The sequence below is a fragment of the Thalassophryne amazonica genome, chromosome 16, assembly GCF_902500255.1.
Source record: "Thalassophryne amazonica chromosome 16, fThaAma1.1, whole genome shotgun sequence".
Taxonomy (NCBI): domain Eukaryota; kingdom Metazoa; phylum Chordata; class Actinopteri; order Batrachoidiformes; family Batrachoididae; genus Thalassophryne; species Thalassophryne amazonica.
This window is the reverse complement of record NC_047118.1, coordinates 89,225,595-89,249,347: the sequence shown is the minus strand read 5'-3', so window position 1 is coordinate 89,249,347 and position 23,753 is coordinate 89,225,595. Positions and strand designations below refer to the sequence as shown.

General features: G+C 42.2%; 1 protein-coding gene across 2 annotated transcripts in view; it reads left to right on the top strand.

Moving 5' to 3' along the window:
• The window catches only part of LOC117527666 (putative oxidoreductase GLYR1), a 111,385-nt gene that overhangs the window by 505 nt on the left and 87,127 nt on the right, over positions 1–23,753 (top strand). For both annotated transcript variants that reach the window (XM_034190105.1, XM_034190106.1), the window contains exons 2-4: positions 5,245–5,281; positions 5,416–5,495; positions 5,581–5,719. In XM_034190105.1, coding sequence (XP_034045996.1) covers positions 5,245–5,281; positions 5,416–5,495; positions 5,581–5,719 — 256 coding nt within the window. The remainder of the gene's footprint in view (positions 1–5,244; positions 5,282–5,415; positions 5,496–5,580; positions 5,720–23,753) is intronic.

Genomic DNA, 23,753 nt, shown 5'->3' with positions numbered 1-23,753 from the left:
CATCGAGCAGGTGACGACTCTGAGACCGACTTTGACACATTAAACTAGTTTCTCTCTGCTCTGTTGTGTGAAGGCTGCGGAGCGGCCATCTTACCACTCCCTCCGCGGGGCGGTGATGGCTTTAGTTGCGTCATGTGTTTGGGGCCATTATTGTAGTAAAAGTATTTGCAAATATGTATTTCGATTTGTGTGCATGTAACCAGATCCACAAATGTGTAACAAAATCTGTGTGTATTTTCGCAGTCGGCGTGATGTCACACGTGACGCAATTTCTAGGCGCCATCTTTGTTTGGGGGGAAAGGGGAGCACGTCCGCAAAGTTTGTCGTTTCTCTACTTCCAAGTTTGTTTGTTTGTTTGTTTGTTTGATGATGATGTATCAGTACGAAGAGAATTTGCCATCTGAGGCACAGGATCGAAACAGAAAGAAGCTGGAGTTGGCAGGAATCTGAAAATACCCGTATAAGTTTATTGCAGACGCCTAGTTAGACGATCCTAAACACTGGCCAGAGATGGATTACAAAGACGTCTATACATACTTCATCAAGAGTCCTCGTGAGTATTCTTATATATATATATATATATATATATATATATATATATATATATATATATATATATATATATATATTAATAATTGTATTAGTTAAGCTATGGACACCGAAGCCAAAACAAGAAATCTGGACTTGCGTTGATTTTCAGAGACATGTTTAACCGTCATCCAGCTTCGTTTCTGTAGCTGGCGCTTTATCAGAATTTTCAAACTGTTGAAAAATGTTAATGGATCCTGAGGACAACCTCAATTCATAAATCATAAATTTTAACACAAAGTCCTTACGATTTGAAATGGGCAGAACACAGATAGCAGGACCAGACTTGGGACGCCATCGTTTCTTTTTGTTGATACTCCCATCAGTGTTTACAGCGGCCATTTCTCAGATGGTATTATATTGAGCTGCAGTTCTATCTAGCCGTTCAGGATAACTCTTGGTTGGCTGTGCAACCTGGAACACACCAACTTTTGGACATTTTCGTACTGCTGTCAATGTTGTCGAAGTCGCTCAGTTCCCCCAAACTAAGATGACAGCTGACTTCCGGCTAGGAAGTTCCCAGATGTCCGACTGCAAGAATTGGCTGTGTTCTTACAGGTGACGTTTACTACTCTCCTGCTGTGTTGGATCTGTAAATGCGTGCAGCTATTTATTTATTTTTTTTTTTGTGTGTGTGTAGAGACTTGTCTGTACTGCCATGGCTATTCAGCTTCACACCACCAGGGGGTGCAAGTACCAATGATATCGGTCACCTCTCCCGTTTTAACCTGATACCGATATTTGATTGGCTCAGCCGCATCCCTAGTCAAAGATGTTGGTAAACACCTCACCCAACTCTACAGCACAGTCTCTGAGGCTCTGGCCTGGAACACTATCTGGGACAGTTGCTTTGCTTGTGTTATTGTCACATCAGCAGACTGGATGATGAGTGCCTGGCCATTGGTGGCTGAAGCTGGGTCAGTGGTTGACTCTATTTCTATCTCAAGGCAGCTGAAGGACTGTTTGTGCTGCTTTGCCACCAAAGAGCTGCTGCTCGTCAGTCTGCTGGAGGTGTTCTGCCTGATCATGTCCTGTATCTCCTGCCGTGGCCGGTGGGGGACAGGGTTACCAAAGTGGCCCTCGATCCTCCGCCTGTAGGCTACTGTAGTATCTCTGATGGCCTTCTTCTAGTGCAGCAGCTAAGAGAATATTTAGAGCAAAATAATGCAAATGGTGATACAAGCACCAAAGTTGGCACAAATACTCCTTACACATTACTCATTTGAAAAAAACGAATGGCCACTTGTATTACCATTTGCATGATTGCTTCAGTTATCTGCTGCACCATTCAGGTTCGCCCTGTCCATACTGTTGGATGTCACCAGACCGGTAAGCAGTATTGTAGGCTTTCAGCAGGAGATGTATGTCCTTGGTTATCCAACAGCTTGTTGTTAGGAAACGTGTGTCCATTCTGTGGTGGTGACATTGTCTGTGCAGTATTTAGGTAAAGGTCCGGTCCCACTGGGGAGGGGATTAATTGCGCATGAATTGAGCATACAAATGCTGGGCGTTCGTTGTCGTCCGTAACAAAAGTGGCCAAAAATGACAGATGTCTCAGTATGAATTACGGATATATTAATAATGTACAGCGAATATATGACAAACAGTCATGATGTATAACGCATGTATTGAGCTAACGGATCGGATGCATTGTGATTATCACGAAGGTATTACAGATGTATTGACAGTGCATTGCGCACGTGTCACACATGCACGGCATCTGCATTGCGGTCATAAATTAAGTGCACTTGGGCCTTTCGGCATCACTATTCACACCAACAATACAGCCTCTGCAGCAACTGCAGGACTTCAACTTGATTGGCATAAACAAGCAGTGAACAGGGCGAGTGGTGTCGTCAGCGGATCGCATCAGAGCGCAGCTCGTCTGAACGATTATAACAAGAAGTTAAATCTGTTATAAACATAGGAATAAATACTGTAACAGCTGCAGACAAGAAGGAAAAAACATGCAACTGTTTTATCAAGCCTTGAAAATGTAAACAAGTCAAATAATGCTTGGTGTTACTGTAAACACATTACTTGAGTGATAACAGTTCATGGTGGAGTCAGTGCACATGAACCCACATTTGTAAAGACTCGCGTTGCGACCATAAATTTAACTTTAATGTGGCTCATTGCCCAGATTGTGGTCTGGTGTCGCTGACCAAATGGTCCTCTTAAAAATCGGTCCGCCCTGCCTTCACTGCGCATGCGTCATTGGCCGAGTTTAGGGCTGGGTACTGAACTTTGGTTCTTTTGTGGCACCGACTGAAATGTTTTGGTAGTACCAAGTATTGAAACATGCTTCGTTTTTATGTGCCAAGTTTCGGTACCCAGAGGTTAATCACATGCAAGAAGAGCGGTCCGCAGCCGTCCTCCTCTCAGCATTCAAGTCTGCCTGTGGATGTTACAGAGCATGAGCAGCCTGATTCAACATCTCTACCACCGGACTCTGCCTCAACTACAACTGAAAACGTGCATCGTTTTGAAGCAATGGAGCACTGTTCCGACCCGCTGCTTTTGTTCTTTGCTTCACTGCCTTTCAGAAGCAACAAATCTGCTTTTTAAACCCTCTGAGCCATTAAAATATCAATTGTGAGTCACTTTTGTGCGAATTAAAGTCACAAACTGGGACTGGATTATCACCTCGTTTCTGCTTCAAACGGCCTCCAGTCACAATCTGGCTCAGCAACAGATATCTGAAGTTTTGTACAACAATCATTTCCACATAAATTCAGCATTATTTCATCATAAAAGACGGGTGAAGTGATCAGAGCGCCGCAGCTATACGGGCTGCTTGCCGACACTTTCACTGCGTGTCCATCATTTCAAAGCGTCACCAAATATCGCCTTGTTTCTGCTTAAAACTGACTTTAGAATGATTTAATAATAAATTTAATTTATAATGCACTTTACATTTACAATAAATCTCAAAGTGCTGCAGTAATTGAAAGGACAAAATGGATTCAAAACAAACAAAAGTAGGCAGATTATGAAAGCAATCATTAAAGCAATAGGTGAAGTAAAAATTTAAATATAACGCAATACAATAAAATAGTACCCTTGGGCATATGAGCCTTGTGTTCTTTATAATTTGCAGTTGTTTAATTATTAAGATCCTATTGTCTTATATACAGTTTGTACATGTTCAGTAAAGCTGCTCTATTAATCAGTCAATCAAAAACAATATTTACATTTTAACAGCATCTGCAGGAGGCTTTGCGTGTGCGCATATATGAGCTTTTGACAAGAGTGGAAGTTGTACAAATCAAGGAATATTAGTAGGTCACCCTCTGTGCATTTACAGGAATTAATGAGACACATTTTAATGATTGTGAAGCACAGAGGAGTACAGTCTATCAGTTAGCTTTGAGTTAGCGGGGGTTAGTGTGCATATTAACATCCACATATTGTATTGTAAAACAGTTTAGAGGCGTTATTAGGTTCCAAAACCATCATTTTCAGGTTTAGAAGTGTTTATTTCTCACTAGCTTTCTCATAATATATGAGAGAGGTGTTATATCTAGCCAAAAAATGAAGTGAAGTTAGCACCTAGCGAAACGAGAAAGCGATGTCACACACTCACACGCTAATGTCGACAAGATCATGCCATAAAATTAGGTACAGAATATGACATTTTAAAGATCTCAAGGTTAGCCATCTTTGAACTGTCAAGGTCTGTGTCCCAAGAATGTTTCCTGTGAATTTGAAGACTGTGGCAGTAATAGAACTGGACTCATGCTGAACACAGGCAGACAGCCGGAAGGACCCCAGGTCTTCACAATACCCAGTGGCCATATGTTGGCCTCTGGTAAAAATCAGTTAAATCATTGGGTAAAAGGAAAAGTTTTAAGGCCCTTTTTAAGTTTCCACAGTCTGTGAAGCCCTCAGATGAGCAGGCAGGGCATTACACAGTTGAGAGGCTGCACAGAGGAAGGCATGGTCTCCTAAGGTATGGGATTGAGTCCTAGGAGTGAGAAGAAGGTAAGGAGCAAAGAGAATGTGTAGGACAGTGAGGGATAGTTCTGTGAGATATGATGGGGCGGTACCGTATAAACATTGAAAAGTTAGCAGTGAAATTTTGTATGTGATCTGGGCAGAAATGGAAAGCCAGTGAAGTGAACGGAGGATGGGAGTGATGTGCTCATGCATGATTTAAGAGGTTTTACCTTGTCATCTGATGGGTTAATAAGCTCATTAATCCATTTGATCGCTTTGGGTGAAGAGAGTCTGTCTCGGATGAGCTGCTGAGCTCTGAAATGACGCATGTGCAGTGGAGGTAAGCGGACCAATTTTTAGGGGGGACCGTTTGGTCTGCGACACCGGCGTGCAGGTGTCTTTAGAGTTGAAGACCCTAGCAAGTGGACAAGGCCAAAGACGCTTGTGTGTCACCTGGCTGTGACATATAAATGGTGACGGAGCAGTCTGCCTGTGTGGTTACCGGCTGTGAGGGGAGCAGTGTTGGTTGATGCAGTGCAAAATAATCGTCCGTATTCCTTGACGTGACCTGCATAAACACAGGAAATCACTGCAGCAAATATTCAGTGTTTCGGGAAATTCAATATCTTGTCAAGCTTGTTTCCCATCTGAACCAGAAAATATCAGATATATGTGCATTTGGGCATTTTCTGACAAGACATGTTGCTCTTCTTCCAGGGGAAAGCTTGGGCGTTACCCACCATGGCCAGGAAAGGTGAGGAGACAATAATCACAAAACACAACTCTCATGCTAGTTTGTAGAAGGAACGAGGAATTCTTACAGATGTAAGTTTTTCTTATGCCTGACATGTTTTCAGTTATTTGACAAGAAATGACATTCGATTTCAGATAGTGAGCCCCCCTAAGGACCTGAAGAAGCCGAGGGGCAAAAAATGCCATTTTGTGAAATTCTTTGGAACTGAAGATCAGTGAGTGTGCCCCATACAGTGACATGACTGTTTGCATGTTTATTTTCAAATCATGACGTTTTTCTGTGTTCCTGTGCCCTGCTAGTGCGTGGATCAAAGTAGAACAACTGAAGCCTTACCACCCTCACAAAGAGGAGATGATCAAGATAAATAAAGGAAAGCGTTTTCAGCAAGCGGTAGATGCTGTGGAGGACTACCTAAAGAAAGCAAAGGGGAGAGAACAGGTGAGACTCCTGTCTGAAATGCAGATTTCGGCATGCTGGCTGCTATGATTAAAGTCATGTTGGTTTTATTTTCTATAAATAATACAGGTTACTGCTCTGTATTGATCACAATCATCACAAATCATCCGGTGTAGAAATTGCATGTTGATTTGGCATACGTTTTGTGCCTGATGTCCTGGTTACAGCATCCGGAACCACATTGCTGGACATGGTATTCTGATACTTGTAGTGCTTCTCAGGAGATGGAGACTTCTACAGAACTCTGGGTTTTATAGAAGTGTCCAGTTTATGAATTCTGACCACAGCCAACTTGTGGCTGCCTTGAGGATTCACTTGTATTTGAATAAACAATGTCCACAAAAGATGTTTCATATCTGCTCTGAATGTCATCCAGATCAGCGTAGTGCACAAAATGATGTAAATGCCAGACTGTTCTGCGAGCCGAGACAGTGATGGCCCTGAGAGTGGACCAGGCAGTGTTTTAACAGGAGTCTCCTCTGCTCTCATGACCATCAGCCTGTCTACAGAGGCATCAACACTCATCATTCCAGCAAACCAACACCTTGTCTCAACGCCTTTAAGGCGGATGCTGGCTCCATGTTGATGCAGTGTTTCGCCTACAATTTTTTATTTATTTATTTTTTTTCCCCCCAGGCCCAGAGGCATCGAAAAAAAAATTAAATTGCTAAGTGCTAAGAAATGCAAGAAAACATCACATTCAGATATATGATTGAAAAAAAAATGGAGAAAAATTGTGGCTTAAGACCTTTGCAAAAATAACACATTATGAAAACAGCATGATTCATTACTGCACTCAATCTGACGCATTATAGCAATTAACAAAAACAACAGTGCTATTGAAGAAAGTAGCACTGAGATCAGCAAATTTGAACTTACCATAGGGGGTCTGGTATAGACTATAGCTTGGACTGTATTTGGTGTTCTTCAGCCATGCTGGCTCCCCACCAGATTGGTGTTTGCCTTTATTTTGAGGCAAACACCATCCCTCTCTCTCGCTCCACCTCCTCTCTGTCCTTGCTCTCCTTTTGTCTCTACTTCCTTTTCACTTCATTTATGTTTTTTTTGGAGAAAAATGTCTCTATAGTGTGTTGTCTGTCCCGTGTGTTGCAGTATTTTTTGCTTTTTAGGCATCACCATGCTTACTAATGGCTCATTCCGTGTGAAATCATCTGGTGCCTCCCAAGTCACCGACTCGGATTCTGATGATTTTTTTTTCCCCCCAAGTACCTACATACGAGGTCTGTTAGAAAAGTATAGTGCCTTTTTATTTTTTTCAAAAACGACATGGATTTGAATCACATGCGATTACGTCAGACAAGCTTGAACCCTCGTGGGCATGCAAGAGTTTTTTCACGCCTGTCGATTACGTCATTCGCCTGTGGGCTGGCTTTGAGTGAGGAGTGGTCCACCCCTCTCGCCAGAATCTCTTTGTCTGAGAACTTCCTGAGAGACTGACGCTTTGCTTGATCAAAATTTTTTCAAAGACTGTGAGGCACATCGAAGTGGACACCATTCGAGAAATTTAGCTGGTTTTCTGTGAAAATTTTAATGGCTGATGAGAGATTATGGACTGTTGCTGTCGCTTTAAGGACTGCCCATGGAGTGGGACGTCGCAATGTGCCCTGAGCCGCCGCTGTCAGCCTGTTTCGAGCTGAAAGTTTCCAAATTTAAGCCTCTGTTGACCCAGGATGTCGTGAGAGAACAGAGAACTTTCAGAAGAGGTTGGGATCAGCAGTTTATCCGGACATTCCACTGTTAAAGGAGATTTTGTAATGAAAGTGCGGACGGGTCCACGCGTTGGGACGCAGCCGGCGCCGTGCGCCGCCACAGGAAAAACACCTCCGTTGGAAGCCTTAAGGACAAGTTGTAACAAGTCCAGCTGTTAAACAATTTCTCAGATACTCACTCAGCTGAAAGCCATCAAAAGCCGCCTGGTTTTTACAAATGGTTATCAACACGGAGGTGTTTTTCCTGTGCCACCGCGCCGGCTGCGTCCCGTCGCGCGGACCCGTCCGCACGTCTTTCATTAATAAAATCTCCTTTAACAGTGGAATATGTATGTCTGAACACATGCTAAATATTTCTGCTTAATTCCAAGTAGTTTTTTTTTTAGGTATATTTTTTTTAATAAGGGTTCCCACAATCCTATTTTTCACTCGCGAACGCAGTTTGAGCTTTTATTCATTTTTAAAAGGCATTATCACAGATATAAAGCTCAAATTTGGAATACACCCTGTTTGGGCACGGCAGATACAGTAGTAAATTTCAAAAATGGGATACAGAGCTACAACCTCATTTCCAATAAAGTTGGGATGTTGTGTAAAATGTAAATAAAACAGAATACAATGATTTTCAAATCCTCTTCAGCCTATATTCAATTGAAAACACCACAAAGACAAGATATTTAATGTTCATACTGATAAACTTTATAGTTTTTGTGCAACTATTTGCTCATTTTGAAATGGATGCCTGCAACATGTTTCAAAAAAGCTGGGACAGTAGTATGTTTACCACTGTGTTACATCACCTTTCCTTCTAACAACACTCAATAAGCGTTTGGGAACTGAGGACACTAATTGTTGAAGCTTTGTAGGTGGAATTCTTTCCCATTCTTGCTTGATGTATGACTTCAGTTGTTCAGCAGTCCGGGGTCTCCGTTGTCGTATTTTGCGCTTCATAATGTGCCACACATTTTCAATGGACGACAGGTCTGGACTGCAGGCAGGCCAGTCTAGTACCCACATTCTTTTACTACGAAGCCACGCTGTTGTAACACGTGCAGAATGTGGCTTGGCATTGTCTTGCTGAAATAAGCAGGGACGTCCCTGAAAAAGACGTTGCTTGGATGGCAGCATGTGTTGCTCCAAAACCTGGATGTACCTTTCAGCATTGATGGTGCCATGACAGATGTGTAAGTTGCCCATGCCGTGGGCACTAACACACCCCCATATCATCACAGATGCTGGCTTTTAAACTTTGTGCTGGTAACAATCTGGACGGTCTTCTTCCTCTTTTGTCCGGAGGACACAACGTCCATGATTTCCAAAAACAATTTGAAATGTGGACTCATCAGACCACAGCACACTTTTCCACTTTGTGTCTGTCCATTTCAAATGAGCTCGGGCCCAGAGAAGGCGGTGGTGTTTCTGGATGTTGATGATGTTTGGCTTTCACTTTGCATGGTCGAGTTTTAACTTGCACTTGTAGATGTAGTGAGGAACTGTGTTAACTGACAATGGTTTTCTGAAGTGTTCCTGAGCCCGTGCAGTAAGATCCTTTACACAATGATGTCGGTTTTTAATGCAGTGCCGCCTGAGGGATGAATGAATGAATTTATCCAGCACGCACATAAACAAAACAAAATACCAACATAAACTCTTACTAACATACAAAAGAAAAATACAACAACTCAGTTTCTCAAATTAGGTGCAGCCGAAAGGGCATGGGCTGAAGCAAAAGCTTATAAACGCCCACACCGTACACCCATTACCATCCACAGTTAAATACACTCAAATAAGATAGAAATCAGAAAATAACATAACTAAACAGAATAGAACAATTTCATATTTACATTTTATATCTACATTAGGATATAGTTAGGTACTAACAATTGCATCAATGGCATTCCATTATTTTCAATTCATTTAAAGTTTAACACATTTTTACCTTCTAAACAATTACAAATAGTCTTGCACCCTGATCATTACTGACATAATGTCATACACCAAATACTGTTCAATGTCTATACAATCGTCTACACTTCTTACTAACTCTATTAACATTTTTACTCGTTTGTGTACTGTGCTAACATAATTTCTTTATATTTCTTTTTGAACTTATAAATGTTTCCACACAATTTAATGTGGTTATCCAAATGATTCCATAATTTAAGTCCACATACCGACACACCAACTTTTCAGAGTAGTTCTTACATCATTTACTATAAAGTTACCACATCCCCTCAATCCATACTGTCCTTCTCTCTTACAGAACAGTTTCTGTATATTACATGGCAGTTCATTTTTATTGGCTTTAAACATTAGTAATGCAGTATGAAACTTTACCAAATCAGTCATTTTTAATAATTTTGACCTGATAAACAATTCATTTGTGTGGTCTAGATATCCTACTTTATGCAAAATTCTAACTGCGCGTTTTTGTAATATAACGAAGGGATGACGTGAACTCTTATAGTTGTTACCCCATACTTCTATACAGTAAGTTAAATAAGGCAAAATCAATGTACAATATAACACTCGAAGGGCATCATGCTCCAACAAATATTTAACTTTATTAGTAACTGCGAGACTTTTGGAAACTTTACTCTGTATATATATCTAATGTGCTTTTTCCAGCTTATTTTTTCATCTATTATTACACCAAGAAATTTACATTGTAATACTCTTTCAATTTGAACACCATTTATACATATTTTTATCTGAGTTTACTTTGTAATTTCTGAAAAACATTATTTTAGTTTTATCTAGATTTAAAGATAATTTATGTGTCCATCCAACTTTTTAGTTTATTCAATTCCTCATTAATAATACGGGTAAGTTCACTATAATTTTCATTTGCATAAAATATGTTTGTGTCATCCGCAAATAAAATCATTCTCAGCACTTTGGATATATTAAATGTCATTTATATATAAATTAAATAACTTTGCCCCCAAAATTGAACCTTGGGGTACTCCACATAAAATCTCCAAGTTATTTGATGTAAACTCACCCATTTTCACAAACTGCTTTCTCTCCGTTAAGTAACTCTGTATCCATTGCAGTGCAACTCCCCTAACACCATACATTTCTAATTTTTTAATCAAAATTGAATGATTAAGAGTATCAAAAGCTTTCTTTAAGTCTATAAAAATGCCAACTGCATATTTTTCTCTCTATAGCATTGGTTATCTCCTCTATGGTTTCAATTACTGCCATTGACGTGGACCGCTTACTCCTAAAAACCATATTGGCATTCATTAATAATTTCATACTTTACAATAAATGACACTAATCTATTATCATATAGCTTTTCCAAAATTTTAGAGAATTGTGGGAGTAAAGAGACTGGTCTATAGTTTGTAAAAATGTGTTTATCTCCACTTTTAAATAGAGGGACAACTTTAGCCATTTTCATTTTGCTTGGAAATTTTCCCGTTATAAAAGATAAATTACAAATATATCCAAGTGGTTTGACAATACTTTCTATTACTTTTTTAACCAGTATCATATTAATATCTTGAAAATCAGTTGAAGATTTACTTTTAAATTTTCTAACAATAGTAATAATTTCAAGTTCATCTACAGGAGAGAGAAAAAATGAATTTATATTTCTCTTAATAAGTATTGGAGAATCAGGACCTTTACCAGAAATTTTATTGGCCACATCCGGGCCAATATTAACAAAAAAATCATTAAAATTATTTACAGTTTCACTCATCTCATAGTTACCTTTGTCCTTCTCAATAAAATAATGTGGATATATCGTTTTTCTCCTTCCATGCTGCGTAAGATCTTTTAATATTCCCCAAACCTTTTTTGTATCACATTTATTCCTTTCCAGTTGTTTTCTATAATATAATTTTTTACTAGTTCTTAATAGCTCTGTTAGTTTATTCTTATATAGCTTATATTTTCTTTCAGCTTCCTTAGTTTTCAATTTAATAAATATTTTGTAAAGACTATTTTTCATTCTACAACCATTCTGTAGACTTTTGGTCATCCAAGGACGTTCCACAAATCTTTTTTTACAACTACATTTCTTAATTGGACAGTGTGTGTCATATAATTCCATAAATATCTCCATAAACTTACTGTAAGCCCTGTCCTCCTCTTTCTCACAATAAATTAAGTTCCAATCCTGGGAATTTAAATCATTGTTCAGGGATTTAATTGCTTCCGCCGAACAAACCCGTTTATAGATGTGTTTTTTCCCTCTACAATCTATAATTTTGTTGTTATATATAATAAACACTGGTAGATGGTCCGATATATCACAGACCATTAGGCCGCCTGTAATGTCATTCATAGTGCTATTTGTGAAGATGTTATCAATTAAAGTGGAACTGTGATCTGTTACCCTGCTAGGTCTAGTTATAGTCAGATAAAGGCTCATGCCAAACATCATATTAAGAAAATCATTAGTCCATTTGTGCTTTGTTTGATTTAGTATATCTATATTAAAATCTCCACATATAAACATAGTTTTATTTTCCTTCCTTGAAAATATTTTTCCTACACAGTCAGTGAATAATTCTACATCAGTTCCTGGAGACCGATACAAACAACTCACAATTACATTTCTCTCCGTATCATTATGGATTTCAATTGTAACAACTTCTAAAACATTATCTATAGCCAGAGTCATATCCTCTACTAATTTAAACCTAATGCTATTATGAATATATAGTGCCACTCCTCCACCTATTTTATTTTTCCTATTAACATACTTAAGTTCATATTCTTCTATTTCAAAGTCAATACCTTTGTCCTCATTAAACCAAGTTTCTGACAAAGCAATTATACTAAATGGATGTGCAAACTGCTGTATATATTCTTTGATAACATTAAAATTAGCATACATACTTCTACAGTTAAAGTGGATAATTGACAGTTTTTCCTTCATTGTCATAGCATGTAGAAAATCATCAACGGTATAATATTTAGAATCAACATTAAATGTAAAGTATTATCCGGGTCTAGTTCATTTTCTAAGTCTTGAAAATTATAATCAGTATATGAAAATAGATTCAGTTGCTCCAAATGCATTGTCCTTTGATATAATTCTGAATCTGTACTCATCTTTTTCTTTTTTTTTTTAATAAAAATGAATTCTATTAGTAATAATCGATCAAGAATTACCATCTCTTGATCCATCTTTGTCTTTGTGTTCATCAAAGGCTCAAAATTCACCAGTAACTAAATCTATAATAGTAGTAGTAGTAGTAGACGTCCCCTCATAAACATCTAAGTCACTGAGGTTCTTAACCACCAACACCTTAGCCTCCTCCAGTTAATAAAGACTTTACAGTTATTTACCCAAGTGCTTTGGATCTTTTTTAGTTTCCTCAGGTGTCTGGCTTTTCTGGCAATTTTGGCATTTTTCCGTGTCAGGTGATCGTTCATATAGACATTAGTACCTTTCAGTTTTCTTCGTTGTTTAATTAAGGTAATCTTTTTCTTGAGATTTGCAAAACGTAATATCAGGGCTGGCACATCCTCTCGTCGTCTTCTCGGTAATGTGTGACAGGCTTCCAAATCACTTACATCCAGTGAAATATCGTGCACATTGAGAAAGGCTGCTACCTGTTGCTCAATAGAGCTCGACTCTTCCTCACTGGGCTCATTCTGTTTTATTCGCAATCACCGCATGCGCATACGACCTGGGTTTGATCTTAAACCCCGTGATTACAATATCTTTCATTCTTGTATATTGTTCCAACTCATCAACTTTCCTTTCAAGCTCTGTGATCCTCCTGTTCTTTTCCTTATTTTCTTCTCGTAATTGCTTCACTTCATCCAGAAGCGCAATGATTCTCTTTTGGTCCTGACGGATTAAAGCACCATCTTCCGTTAAAGTATCAAGTGACTTTCTGATTTCGTCACACTCCTCCAAAGAAAGGTTTCTCTTCGATGGCATCTTTGGACACAAATTGTTTGCTAACCTACTTCTCGGCTAACTCAGTAGCTGGCTCACCGCTATCACCTGCGTCGGGCCTGATGAATTCTGCCTCACCGCTGTAGCCTGCGTCGGATCTGGTGGAAGCTAGGTCGCCGCTGTAGCCTGCGTCTGGCCTGGTGGATGCTGGCTCGCCGCTGTAGCCTACGTCGGGCCTGGTGGATGATGGCTCGCTGGGGATTGAAGGTCACGGTCATTCACTGTTGGTTTTCAGCCTTGCCGCTTATGTGTACAAAGTTCACCCGGTTCTCTGAATCTTCTGATTATATTATGGACTGTAGATGATGGAATCCCTAAATTCCTTGCAGTTGAATGTTGAGAAACATTGACTATGTTTACATGCAGCCGATAACCCTTTCATAACCGGAATATTAGCAATAACCCGGTTGCACGCGGCCATGTAAACACCCGCAAAAACCCGAATATGCTCATATTCCGGTTTTTAAAAACCCGAATAAGACCCCTGGGTTACTCCTTTTCTAACCCGAATATCAGGTCATATAAACGCGCATTGGGATATCCCCATAGAAAGGAACATTATTCTGTGTTCTGCTCATGTCCTATCCGCAAGGAACCTTGGTCTTTAGAGTATGGCAACTACTTGTATGCGACGCGCACAACCCACTGGACACCACAGAAGCAGAGATAAACAGCGCATTGTGTTCTGCGTCCTTATCAGGCGGGCCGGTCACAGCACCGGTCAGCATCACCGCGATTGCTCTCACTGCCTCCAGTGTGCTTACTGAGTCTGCAGGCTCGGTAAATGCCACAGTGGGCCACTCACACCGCACCCCTCTCTGCTCTGTGGAGCTACGCCAACTCTGGCAACAGGTTGAGACTACACTCGCTGTTTTGATGCGAAGCATTTGCGGAAAAATCCACGGCACCGCAGGGTCTCGGTATACTGCAGCCGCAGAGCTTCGTGGCCATAACTTGGGTTCTTTGCGGGTCCCGCATCCGTACCCCCGGAGGCAGTGAGCGAAGGCTGAGCACGCGCATCGTGTTCTGAGTGTGTCTGTTCATAATCTTCTCGCCCAGAAGAAAAAAAGACTGTTTACACAGAGAGAAAAGTGAGAACACGTTAATCCCTGTTTGAGAAAAGTGTATAAAGTGTGTAGTGAGGGGTTTTACAGCCTTAAAACATCTGTAATAATTGTAAAAACTAACACTGACTACTTCGCGGATTTCGCCTATTGCGGGTTATTTTTAGACCGTAACTCCTGCGATAAATGAGGGACCACCGTACTTCATTAGTATCATGAAAGACATGAATGTCTTTTTATTGACGGTAGAAAGTACTGAGATAGCGACATTTACAAGAAGGTGGCCGAAAAGTTACGCGAAGCAGGATTTGCACGACCGCCAGACTAAATCAAGCACCGGTGGAAGACGTGCGTCACTGTGTAGATGGGGATATTCCAAATGATACCAGTGGCCATGTACCGTATTTTCTGCACCATAAGGCGCACCGGATTATAAGGTGCGCCCTCAATTGGCGGGTACTTAACCCTTACAAAAGGCGCACCGGATTATAAGGCGCGGCCTCAGTTAGCGGGTACTTAACCCTGACAAAATTGCACTTCAAAACATATAGTCTACACAAAAACAAAGGTCATGGAAGCAAAACGGTGAGTTTATTTGAACTTTTTAACAACTTTGAACTACCGGTATTTAACAATATGGTACATTATTTTTTTATTATGGTTCTGTCACAAATCCATCGAAGTCCTCATCTTCTGTGTCTGAATTGAACAGCTGGGCAATTTCATCATCAAACACGCCAGGTTCCCGCTCATCTTCCCTCTCATCATCGCTATCGTTTTTGCCTTTAGCCGAATGGTGACTGTAGAGACTCTTCTCCCGGCTGTTCTTTGTTCAGTGACCCATTGCTCGAGTTGGTCTTCTAGCTGTGGCCACCTCGCTTTGTTTCCGCGGAAACTCCATTTGGTCTTTTTAACTTGGCGCAGTTCATTTTCTTGTTTCCTCTCGCAGCTGCTCTATTCCCATGAACAACGGTGTAACTGATAGCCTGCAGTTTGAATCGTGCCTCATAAGCATGTCTCTTCGCTGGCGCCATTTTCAGGGGTCCTTAGATAAACAAATGTTGTTTTGCAGGATACCTGTAGTATACGGTAACTACCGGAGGAGTGGTGGAGGTAAGTGTACGTACCACGGACTCATGGACTCTTCTCTGATTGGTTTATCGCTGGCAGCGTACGTACTCTACGCTGCTAGCGTACGTACTTTACATATTACGTCCCTGTGTCAACGGGAAATGGTCCGATATTCCGATGGTCAGACAACGTCAGTCGTTTTTACAGATTTTGGAATTCAGTGCGCACATAAGGCGCACCGGATTATAGGGCGCACGGCCGATTTTTGTGAAAATTTAAGGCTTTTAGGTGCGCCTTAGGGTGCAGAAAATACGGTATACAGGAGTAAGTCTGCTTAAGCATGTAAACGGATTATTCCTAATGATTCAGAAACTGGAATATTGACCTTATCCCGAATATTAACGGCATGTAAACGTAGTCACTGTTCTTAACCTGTTGGACTATTTTTTTTCGCGCAGTTGTTCACAAAGTGGTGATCCTCGCCCCATCTTTGCTAGTGAACGGCTGAGACTTTTGGGGATGCTCCTTTCATACCCAATCATGACACTCACCTGTTTCCAATTAACCTGTTCACCTGTGGAATGTTCCAAACAGGTGTTCTTTTAGCATTCATCAACTTTCTCAGTCTTTTGTTGCCCCGCCCCAGCTTTTTTGAAACGTGTTGCAGGCATCCATTTCAAAATGAGCAAATATTTGCACAAAAACAGTTTATCAGTTTGAACATTAAATATCTTGTCTTTGTCTTCAACTGTTTATAGGTTGAAGTAGATTTGCAGATCTTATTCTGTTTTTATTTACATTTCACGCAATGTCTCAAGTTCATTGGAATTGGGGTTGTCATATTTCATTCTGTAGCATCACAAAAATGACAGTTTGTCCATTCTCACAAAAAAATTACAAAATTTTAAAGAGCTGTACTAAAGAAGGGATTCAATGGATAATCTTCATATTTTAGAATACACATATCTGGGGTACTAATTATGTGTGTAAAACATTGTGGTCATATCTTGACTTACAAATTCACTACTCTACTATTACAAATTCACGTATATTTAATCTTCTTTCGGCTGCTCCCTAATAATCTTTGCTTCATTTTTGAGACTGGTCTCATTCCTGCAGACTGAAGAAAGGACTTGGGATTTGGTGGGGGAACTAGTGGCTTACATGTCCTTGATGTCGAGCTGGGGAGGTGGCGGGCAGTCCCAGAGGAGGCCAGTGGGAGATCATACCAAAAGGGGGGTGGGGCCAGGCGGTTGGAGAAGGATAAGCGTCCCCGTAGGACATTCCCCCGACCAGGGAAGGCATGAGATGATGCCCAAGAGTGACAGAGGCAACCGAGGAGCCGGAGGGAGACAGGCGGGCCCCACAAACCCAGAGGGAGAGGCAGGGGCATGGAATACCACACATGCGCCGAGCTTCGGAGAGAGGCACCCACCTCCGCCCAGGCACCGGACCCCAGCCCTCCCACAGCATAGTGGGCAAAACCTCCACACAAAAAGAAATGACGGCCGCCCAATTACTCCCCATCACCCTCACTCTCCAACAGGACCAGCAGCCCCGTGGCGCAGCGCTGGATCCCCCCAGGCAGGCCAACCTGCCACCCAGTACCCCCCAGGCATAGAGGTGCACCCATGCCCCACAAGGGAGGAAGCCGGAATGGAGTGCGGGCTTCGTCATTTCAATTGGATTCATCATCACAGCCTGTGGAAAAACTAAGGATGCCCTTGTTTTGGAAGATGCCATTTCAAAATACTTTAATTCCTTATCACCGCTGCCAGTGAAGTTGCATGGATGTTATCTTTTCACCTGTTTGTATGTCTGTTTGTGAACAATTTGCAATTGCATTTTGAATTTGGTTTTCATCAAACTTATTATACAAAGTATACCAAACTAGACACTTTTCTTTTTTTAAGGTCAAAGGTCAAGGTCAGGAGAAATCTAGGAAAATTGGAAAATCCCTATCTTAAGATTGAATGAATTTTCAGAAATCCATGAGTCGTTCAAAAATAATCAAATTTCTTTCAAATTCGATAGTTATGTAGGATGATGATCTGGAGGAAATTATAATGTTTGATCCGGATTGCAGATTTTGTGGCTATTTGAACTGAAATTCCCATTTGATGTATATTTTGGGAACTACCCTGTTGTGTCTAATGATTTTTGGGCGTTCATGGTGGTTATGTGGTCGCAAATAGAGCTTTACAAAAAAACTGATATTTGCGACCGTATAACAGCATGAACGTCCACAATCATCAGACACAAGGGGGTTATTCCCATTCTAATCCAATTCCGTCGTTTGCACAGTTTATTTTTCTGTAGGTAATTCGGTCAGCGAGGCTTACCGTGAGGCAGCGTTACTCCAACAGTGGTCAGGTTGCGGAGTAATCCATCAAATGTGAAACGGTTGAATATTTTGCCACTGTTACCCTGATATTATATGGTCTGAAATCTCCAACGATTAACCAATCAGATTTGCAGAAAAAAATGTAATTGGATTAGAATTTGGATTGTACCTCAATCAGAAGTGCATCAGCCACTCTCATATTTGACATTGGGGTGCAGCATGGCGCCCTCTATCAACAAAGTTTGATTGGGATCTGATTTATATTGTGGATTATGTGGACATTTTAATTTTAACATTGAAAAGCCCATTTGATCTATATTTTATATTACATCTCAAGCAGAAATACTCACTCTTGTAGATCTGGTCCAGATTATGGACTCGCTCTTAATCATGCTAATTGTACTTATTTTAATAATAAAATACTTTGAAAATAATTATCTTCCTGTTATGAATTCATCTACACCACCAAAATTGGATGGAGGTTCCATTTTTATGCCTTTTGCCTGTGTGTCTTCCCGTTATCGGTCGGAAACCAAGTGCCAAAAAGAAATGACAAATTGTGCACAGTGGAGATAACCAATGTTCTGTCAAAATTAGCTGGAAAGAAAATTACCTAAACTGAAAAAGTTTAGGAAAAAACTAAAACAAGCAAAAAAACTTGGAACCCCCCCCCCCCCCCCAAAAAAAAAATAAAAAAATTGGTCTAAATGCATCAACTGAAGCCAGCTCCAACAGGACTTTGACCTTGAAATGTTTTTCCCCAACGTAAAAACTTAGAGGAATTGAAATTGTAGGAAGTGGAATTGGGAACTGGTTTTGAAGGTTTGTGCTATATGACCGTGGTTCTCTAGTTGTCTAGTCTATTTAGTTGTGGAATGGCGATGTTCAAATGGTATGTTGTGCAGACCTACTGGGCAGAGGTGTTTGCCAATACCTTTGCTGGAGAATGAAGGTCCAAGTCTTCAGAGTCGTCATGGTTTTTTTTTTTTGGTTTTTTTTTTAAACTGTATGGTTGTGAGACTTGATTGCTAACCAGCCACTTAAGGCAACAACTAGATGTCTTCAGAAACAGTTCTCTCCTGAGGATCTTTAGCTACAACTGGAATGTCTGAGTCAAGCAGAATGTTGTGTGGGCAGACCAAAATGAGGAGTATTAGTTGTATGGTGAGGTAGTGCCAGAGATTTTGGTCATGCCATGTGTTTCTCTGGGCATGAGCACCTGTTTGCAGCAGATAGATGGTTAGTATTGAGAGGCGGGGATGGCTGGCTTGTCTGTCTGTGATTGCTGTCCAGGACCCAAAGCAGTTATATGTTGTGGCGGTTGTGAGTGCATACTCTTAACTGACCTTCCTGATGCCACCCTAAACAGGGTTCTCCCCAGAAATGTTTAGTATATCGGTGCTGTTGGCGATTATCACCCAAGGCGGCGCATTGCGAGTCATTTTGACTGGTTTTAGATGCATTGAAAGCAAGAATAATGGACAAAAAAATGACACTTATGTTGTAATATCAAAGTTCTTTTTTGCATTTTTCTGTCTAGGTTAATAAAATAAATAATGTTGAAAAGTTTAAAAACACAATATTTGATGGACATAACATTTGCTCTCTTCTTTAAAAATGACACTGTACCTCTAGTCCAGTCAGACAGGCAGAGTTTTCATGTTGACAGTTTAGTTTTTTCTTTTTAACATTTCTGAGTGGGATTGCAGACTTTTTAAAAACAATATAACCCCTAATTGTCTTGTTTGAACAAGAGCTAAATGTGGACTGATTTGATTGTTAAATCAGAATCGAATTTATTGCAAAGTAAGTTCTCACATACAAATAATTTGAACTGGAGTCATTGTTGCATAAACAACAATAATAAGAATATGAAGAAAAAAAAATTCTGGAAGAAGTAAAGAAGTAAATCTGCTCTTTTAAAGATGAAACCCTGGATGAAAAACTTTCTGAATCAGTATCTCACACTTTACTGTTTCACTGAGGCTCTGTGGTTAAATTGCTGTGCTGCTTTTTTTTTTTTCCCAGCATGTAGCGTTCGCTGTTCACGTTTTCCTCCTCCCCCTCTCTCTCCTCTCTCGTTGGCTACGCAGGCAGAAGGATCGAAAGTTACGAATGTAACTATGGTTCTATGAATTCCGGATGGCCGCCAGAGGGCGGTGCTTTAGCACCTGGATAACTACATGTGCGCAGCACAGAGGTCGAGAATATATACCAACAAAGTCACGCCATTAAATGTGACCTGGGTGACGTCACTGGTTGCCTTTATATACCAGACGCATCCAGCACTCGCTTCTTTTCGGAATGAGCTTGCAAGACTCTGAGTGACAAGCAACTCTGGCGGTCATCCGGAATTCATAGAACCGTAGTTACATTCATAACTCTCGTTCTATTTCATTCCTCCTGACCGCCAGAGGGCGGTGCTTTAGCACCTGGATGACTTAATACCAACAAGGTCACGAAGAGTCACACTCACCTCGCATCAGCAGTGGGGAGTAGAGGCAGACAACACCGCCTAAGTCACCGCAGGAGGAGCAGCCACATTCAGTCTGTGATAGCGGGCGAAGGTACAGGACGAAGCCCACGTAGCAGCAGCACAAATATCACTCAAAGGGACACCTCTCAGTGCAGCCCAGGAGGTGGACATCCCTCTGGTGGAATGGCACGTAACCTTAGGAGGCTGAAGACCTCTGGACCTGTATACTTGTAAAATGGCATCCACGACCCAATGCGAGAGTCGCTGCTTTGAGACAGCACAGCCTCTTTTGTGATCACCGTAACACACAAACAGGGCATCCGTTTTCCGGATCCCGGCAGTCGCACTAATGTACTGCTTCAACATTCGGACAGGACACAGGGAACCTGAAACGGATAATCCTGGATCAGAATGCGGGACATACACAGCCAAGGAAACTGGCTGGTTAACATGAAAAGTTGAAATTCTCTTGGGTAAAAAGGACGGATTAGGCCACAGCGTAACCCCAGATCCGTTAGAATTCCATTGCAAACAGTCCCCAGCGACTGATAGGGCATGGAGCTCTCCCACGCGCTTAGCCAAAGACAGTGCAAGTAGAAAGGCAGTCTTCACTGACACCCATTTAAGATCAGCATTTTCAACTGGTTTGAAAGGGGATAAGCTTAAACCCTTCAGGACTAGAGGAAGGTCCCATGAAGGTACGCGTGCAAGCCTTGGAGGCCGCAAACGTAGAGCACCTTTCAAAAAATGACACACTAAGAGGTGTGAACCCACTGACCGGCCATCAACGTAGACGTGCTGGGCAGAGATTGCAGCAACATAAACCTTCAAGGTAGCGACAAAGTCCTTTCTCCAGCAGTTCTTGTAAATATTTGAGAATAGGCACAGGGCAATGCTCCGGGTCTAACTTTTGTTTCTCACACCACTGCGCAAACAGCTTCCATCTGTTGTCATACAAAGCCCTGGTAGAAGCAGCACGTGAATTAAGGATAGTCTGAACAACAGCCTGGTCACAAGAACTTAACAAGGAGTCTGGCCCCTCAGCGGCCACACATACAGTTGAAGGCGTTCTAGGTGAGTATGCCATATCCTCCCTTGTAGCTGTGACAACAAATCCTTCCTCTCCGGGAGAGCCCAAGGTTCTCCCTCTGAGTTTGTAAATCATGGGAAACCAAATCCTCCCAGGCCAGAATGGAGCAACCAGCAGCACCCTGTGGCTGCTCTGATCTATCCTGTGCAGTGTCAACATCAGCAGCGGGAGAGGAGGGAAGGCATAAAGGAGGCAATCCCGCCATGGGTGAGCCAATGCATCCTGCCCCAGCGGGCTGTCTGGTTCCAAGAGGGAGTACCATCGTGGGCAATGTGTCGAGGTGCTTGAAGCGAAAAGGTCCACTTCCGCTGCACCATATTTCTGCCAGATCATTTGGACCACAATCGGGTTCAGTCTCCGCTTTCCCGGTGGTGGTTTCTGTCTGGAGAGTAAATCCACTGCGCTGTTCTGTACACCGGGCAGATGAACTGCTCCTTGCTCTGAAGGCGAGGCAATGCCCATAAGAGAAGCTTCCGAGTTTCTGCCAATGAGTGATTGGACCTGGTGCCCTCCTGATGGTTTATGTGATAGACTTGACGTGTTGTCTGACCGGACAAGAACATGTCTTCCTCTCAGGGCCGGGAGGAAATCCTTGAGAGCCAGTCACACAGCGCGAAGCTCCAGCACGTTTGTGTTGGAGTCTCTCCTGGGGACTTCAGACACCCCTCACTATCCTGTGATTCCACACGGCCCCCCAACCTTTGAGTGATGCATCTGTAACAACCACCTCTCGATGAGAAGGAACAGAGCCTAGAGGGACACCCTTGCAGATGAAGTCCACGTTCCCCCAGGGTTTGAGGTGCAGAAGGCACTGGTTAGAGAGTCGTACAGCCTGTGCTGATGCAACTTTGAGTTGAAGCCTAGGTTGTTGATCCAAATCTGTGTGGGACGTAAGAACAGAAGTCCCAAAGGTACCACTAGCGACATTGCAGTCAGTTTGCCCATCAACCGGAGCAGCAAACCAAAAGGCAGCGTCACAGCCCGTTGAATGTGTGAGACGAGACGAATTACACCGTCCACTCTCTGCGGGGATGGCGATGCAGTCATAGTCATGGAGTTGATGGCAATGCTGATGAAGGTTGTTTGTTAACTGGGAACAAGAGAACTCTTTGCAAAGTTCACTGAGAGACATGGTTCAGTAGAAGAGCTGTGTCGTTGTGCGCCTGCTCCTGAGTCAGAGCGCAGACAAGCCAATCGTCTAAGTAGGGTAGGATTCTTAATCCAAGAGCTTGCAGTGGGGCTATTGCTGCAGCCATACATCTGGTAAATGTACGAGAGGCGAGAGAGATGCTGAAAGGAACCACCCTGAACTGGTATGCCTGACCTTCGAAAGCAAAGCGGAGAAACTGCCTGTGATGAGGCGCCACTGGCACATGGAAATAGGCGTCTTTTAAGTCGACACTTGTGAACCAGTCTCCTGGTGTGATAGTTTGAAGGACGTCTACTGTGTGGAGCATGTGAAACTGCAGCACTTTGATATAACGATTCAGACGTCGGAGATCGAGGATAGGACGAAAGCCGCCATCCTTCTTTGGAACAAGGAAGTAAATTGAATAGAACCCCCTGAGCTGGTCTGAACTGTGAACTGGCTCTATGGCCCCCTTCTCCAGGAGTTCCAAAATCTCCCGTTGTAGGGCAGCAGACTGCACCGAGTTGGAAACGACAGTCATCCTCACCCCATTGAACTTTGGAGGATGACATCTGAACTGAATTCTGTAACCTTCGAACAAGGTTGAAATCACCCATGGGTCTTGAACTTGAGCCTCCCAGTGGCTGAGTCGATTTTGTGAAAAATGGCTGGGGGCCAAACATTGGCAGTCAGACCCGACCACCTCTGCCTCGCATCCCTGAGGACCTCTGGGCGCGATTACTGGAAGCTCGGTGAAACCGTTCAGTTCTCGGGGGTCTGCCCGTAGGCTCACGAAAGGCAGGCTGCTGGGAGATCTGGCCCTCAACTGCAAAAGCACGTGCAGCTCTGGGAGTCGGCGGAAGCCTGGATGTAGAGTGAAAAGCTGTAGCACGTCTGACTGGCTGAGGTCTGGATGACCGGTGTAGGTCAACAAACTGTTGCTGAGATTTACTAGCCTCAACAGCACGCTCCAAAGTTTGTTGGGCCGCAGGTCCAAATACTTGGCCTGGAAGAACCGGCAGTGAACGGAGTGTGCCTCTGCAGGATTCGGATGGGGGACTGCGCAATCCACACCTGACATCTAGTGATGGTAAGGGTTGACATCAGTCTGCCAAGCTCTCTGGACATATAAGCAAAGGTTTGGAGTGAGGCATCACTAAGACTTTGAGTAGCATCATCAACC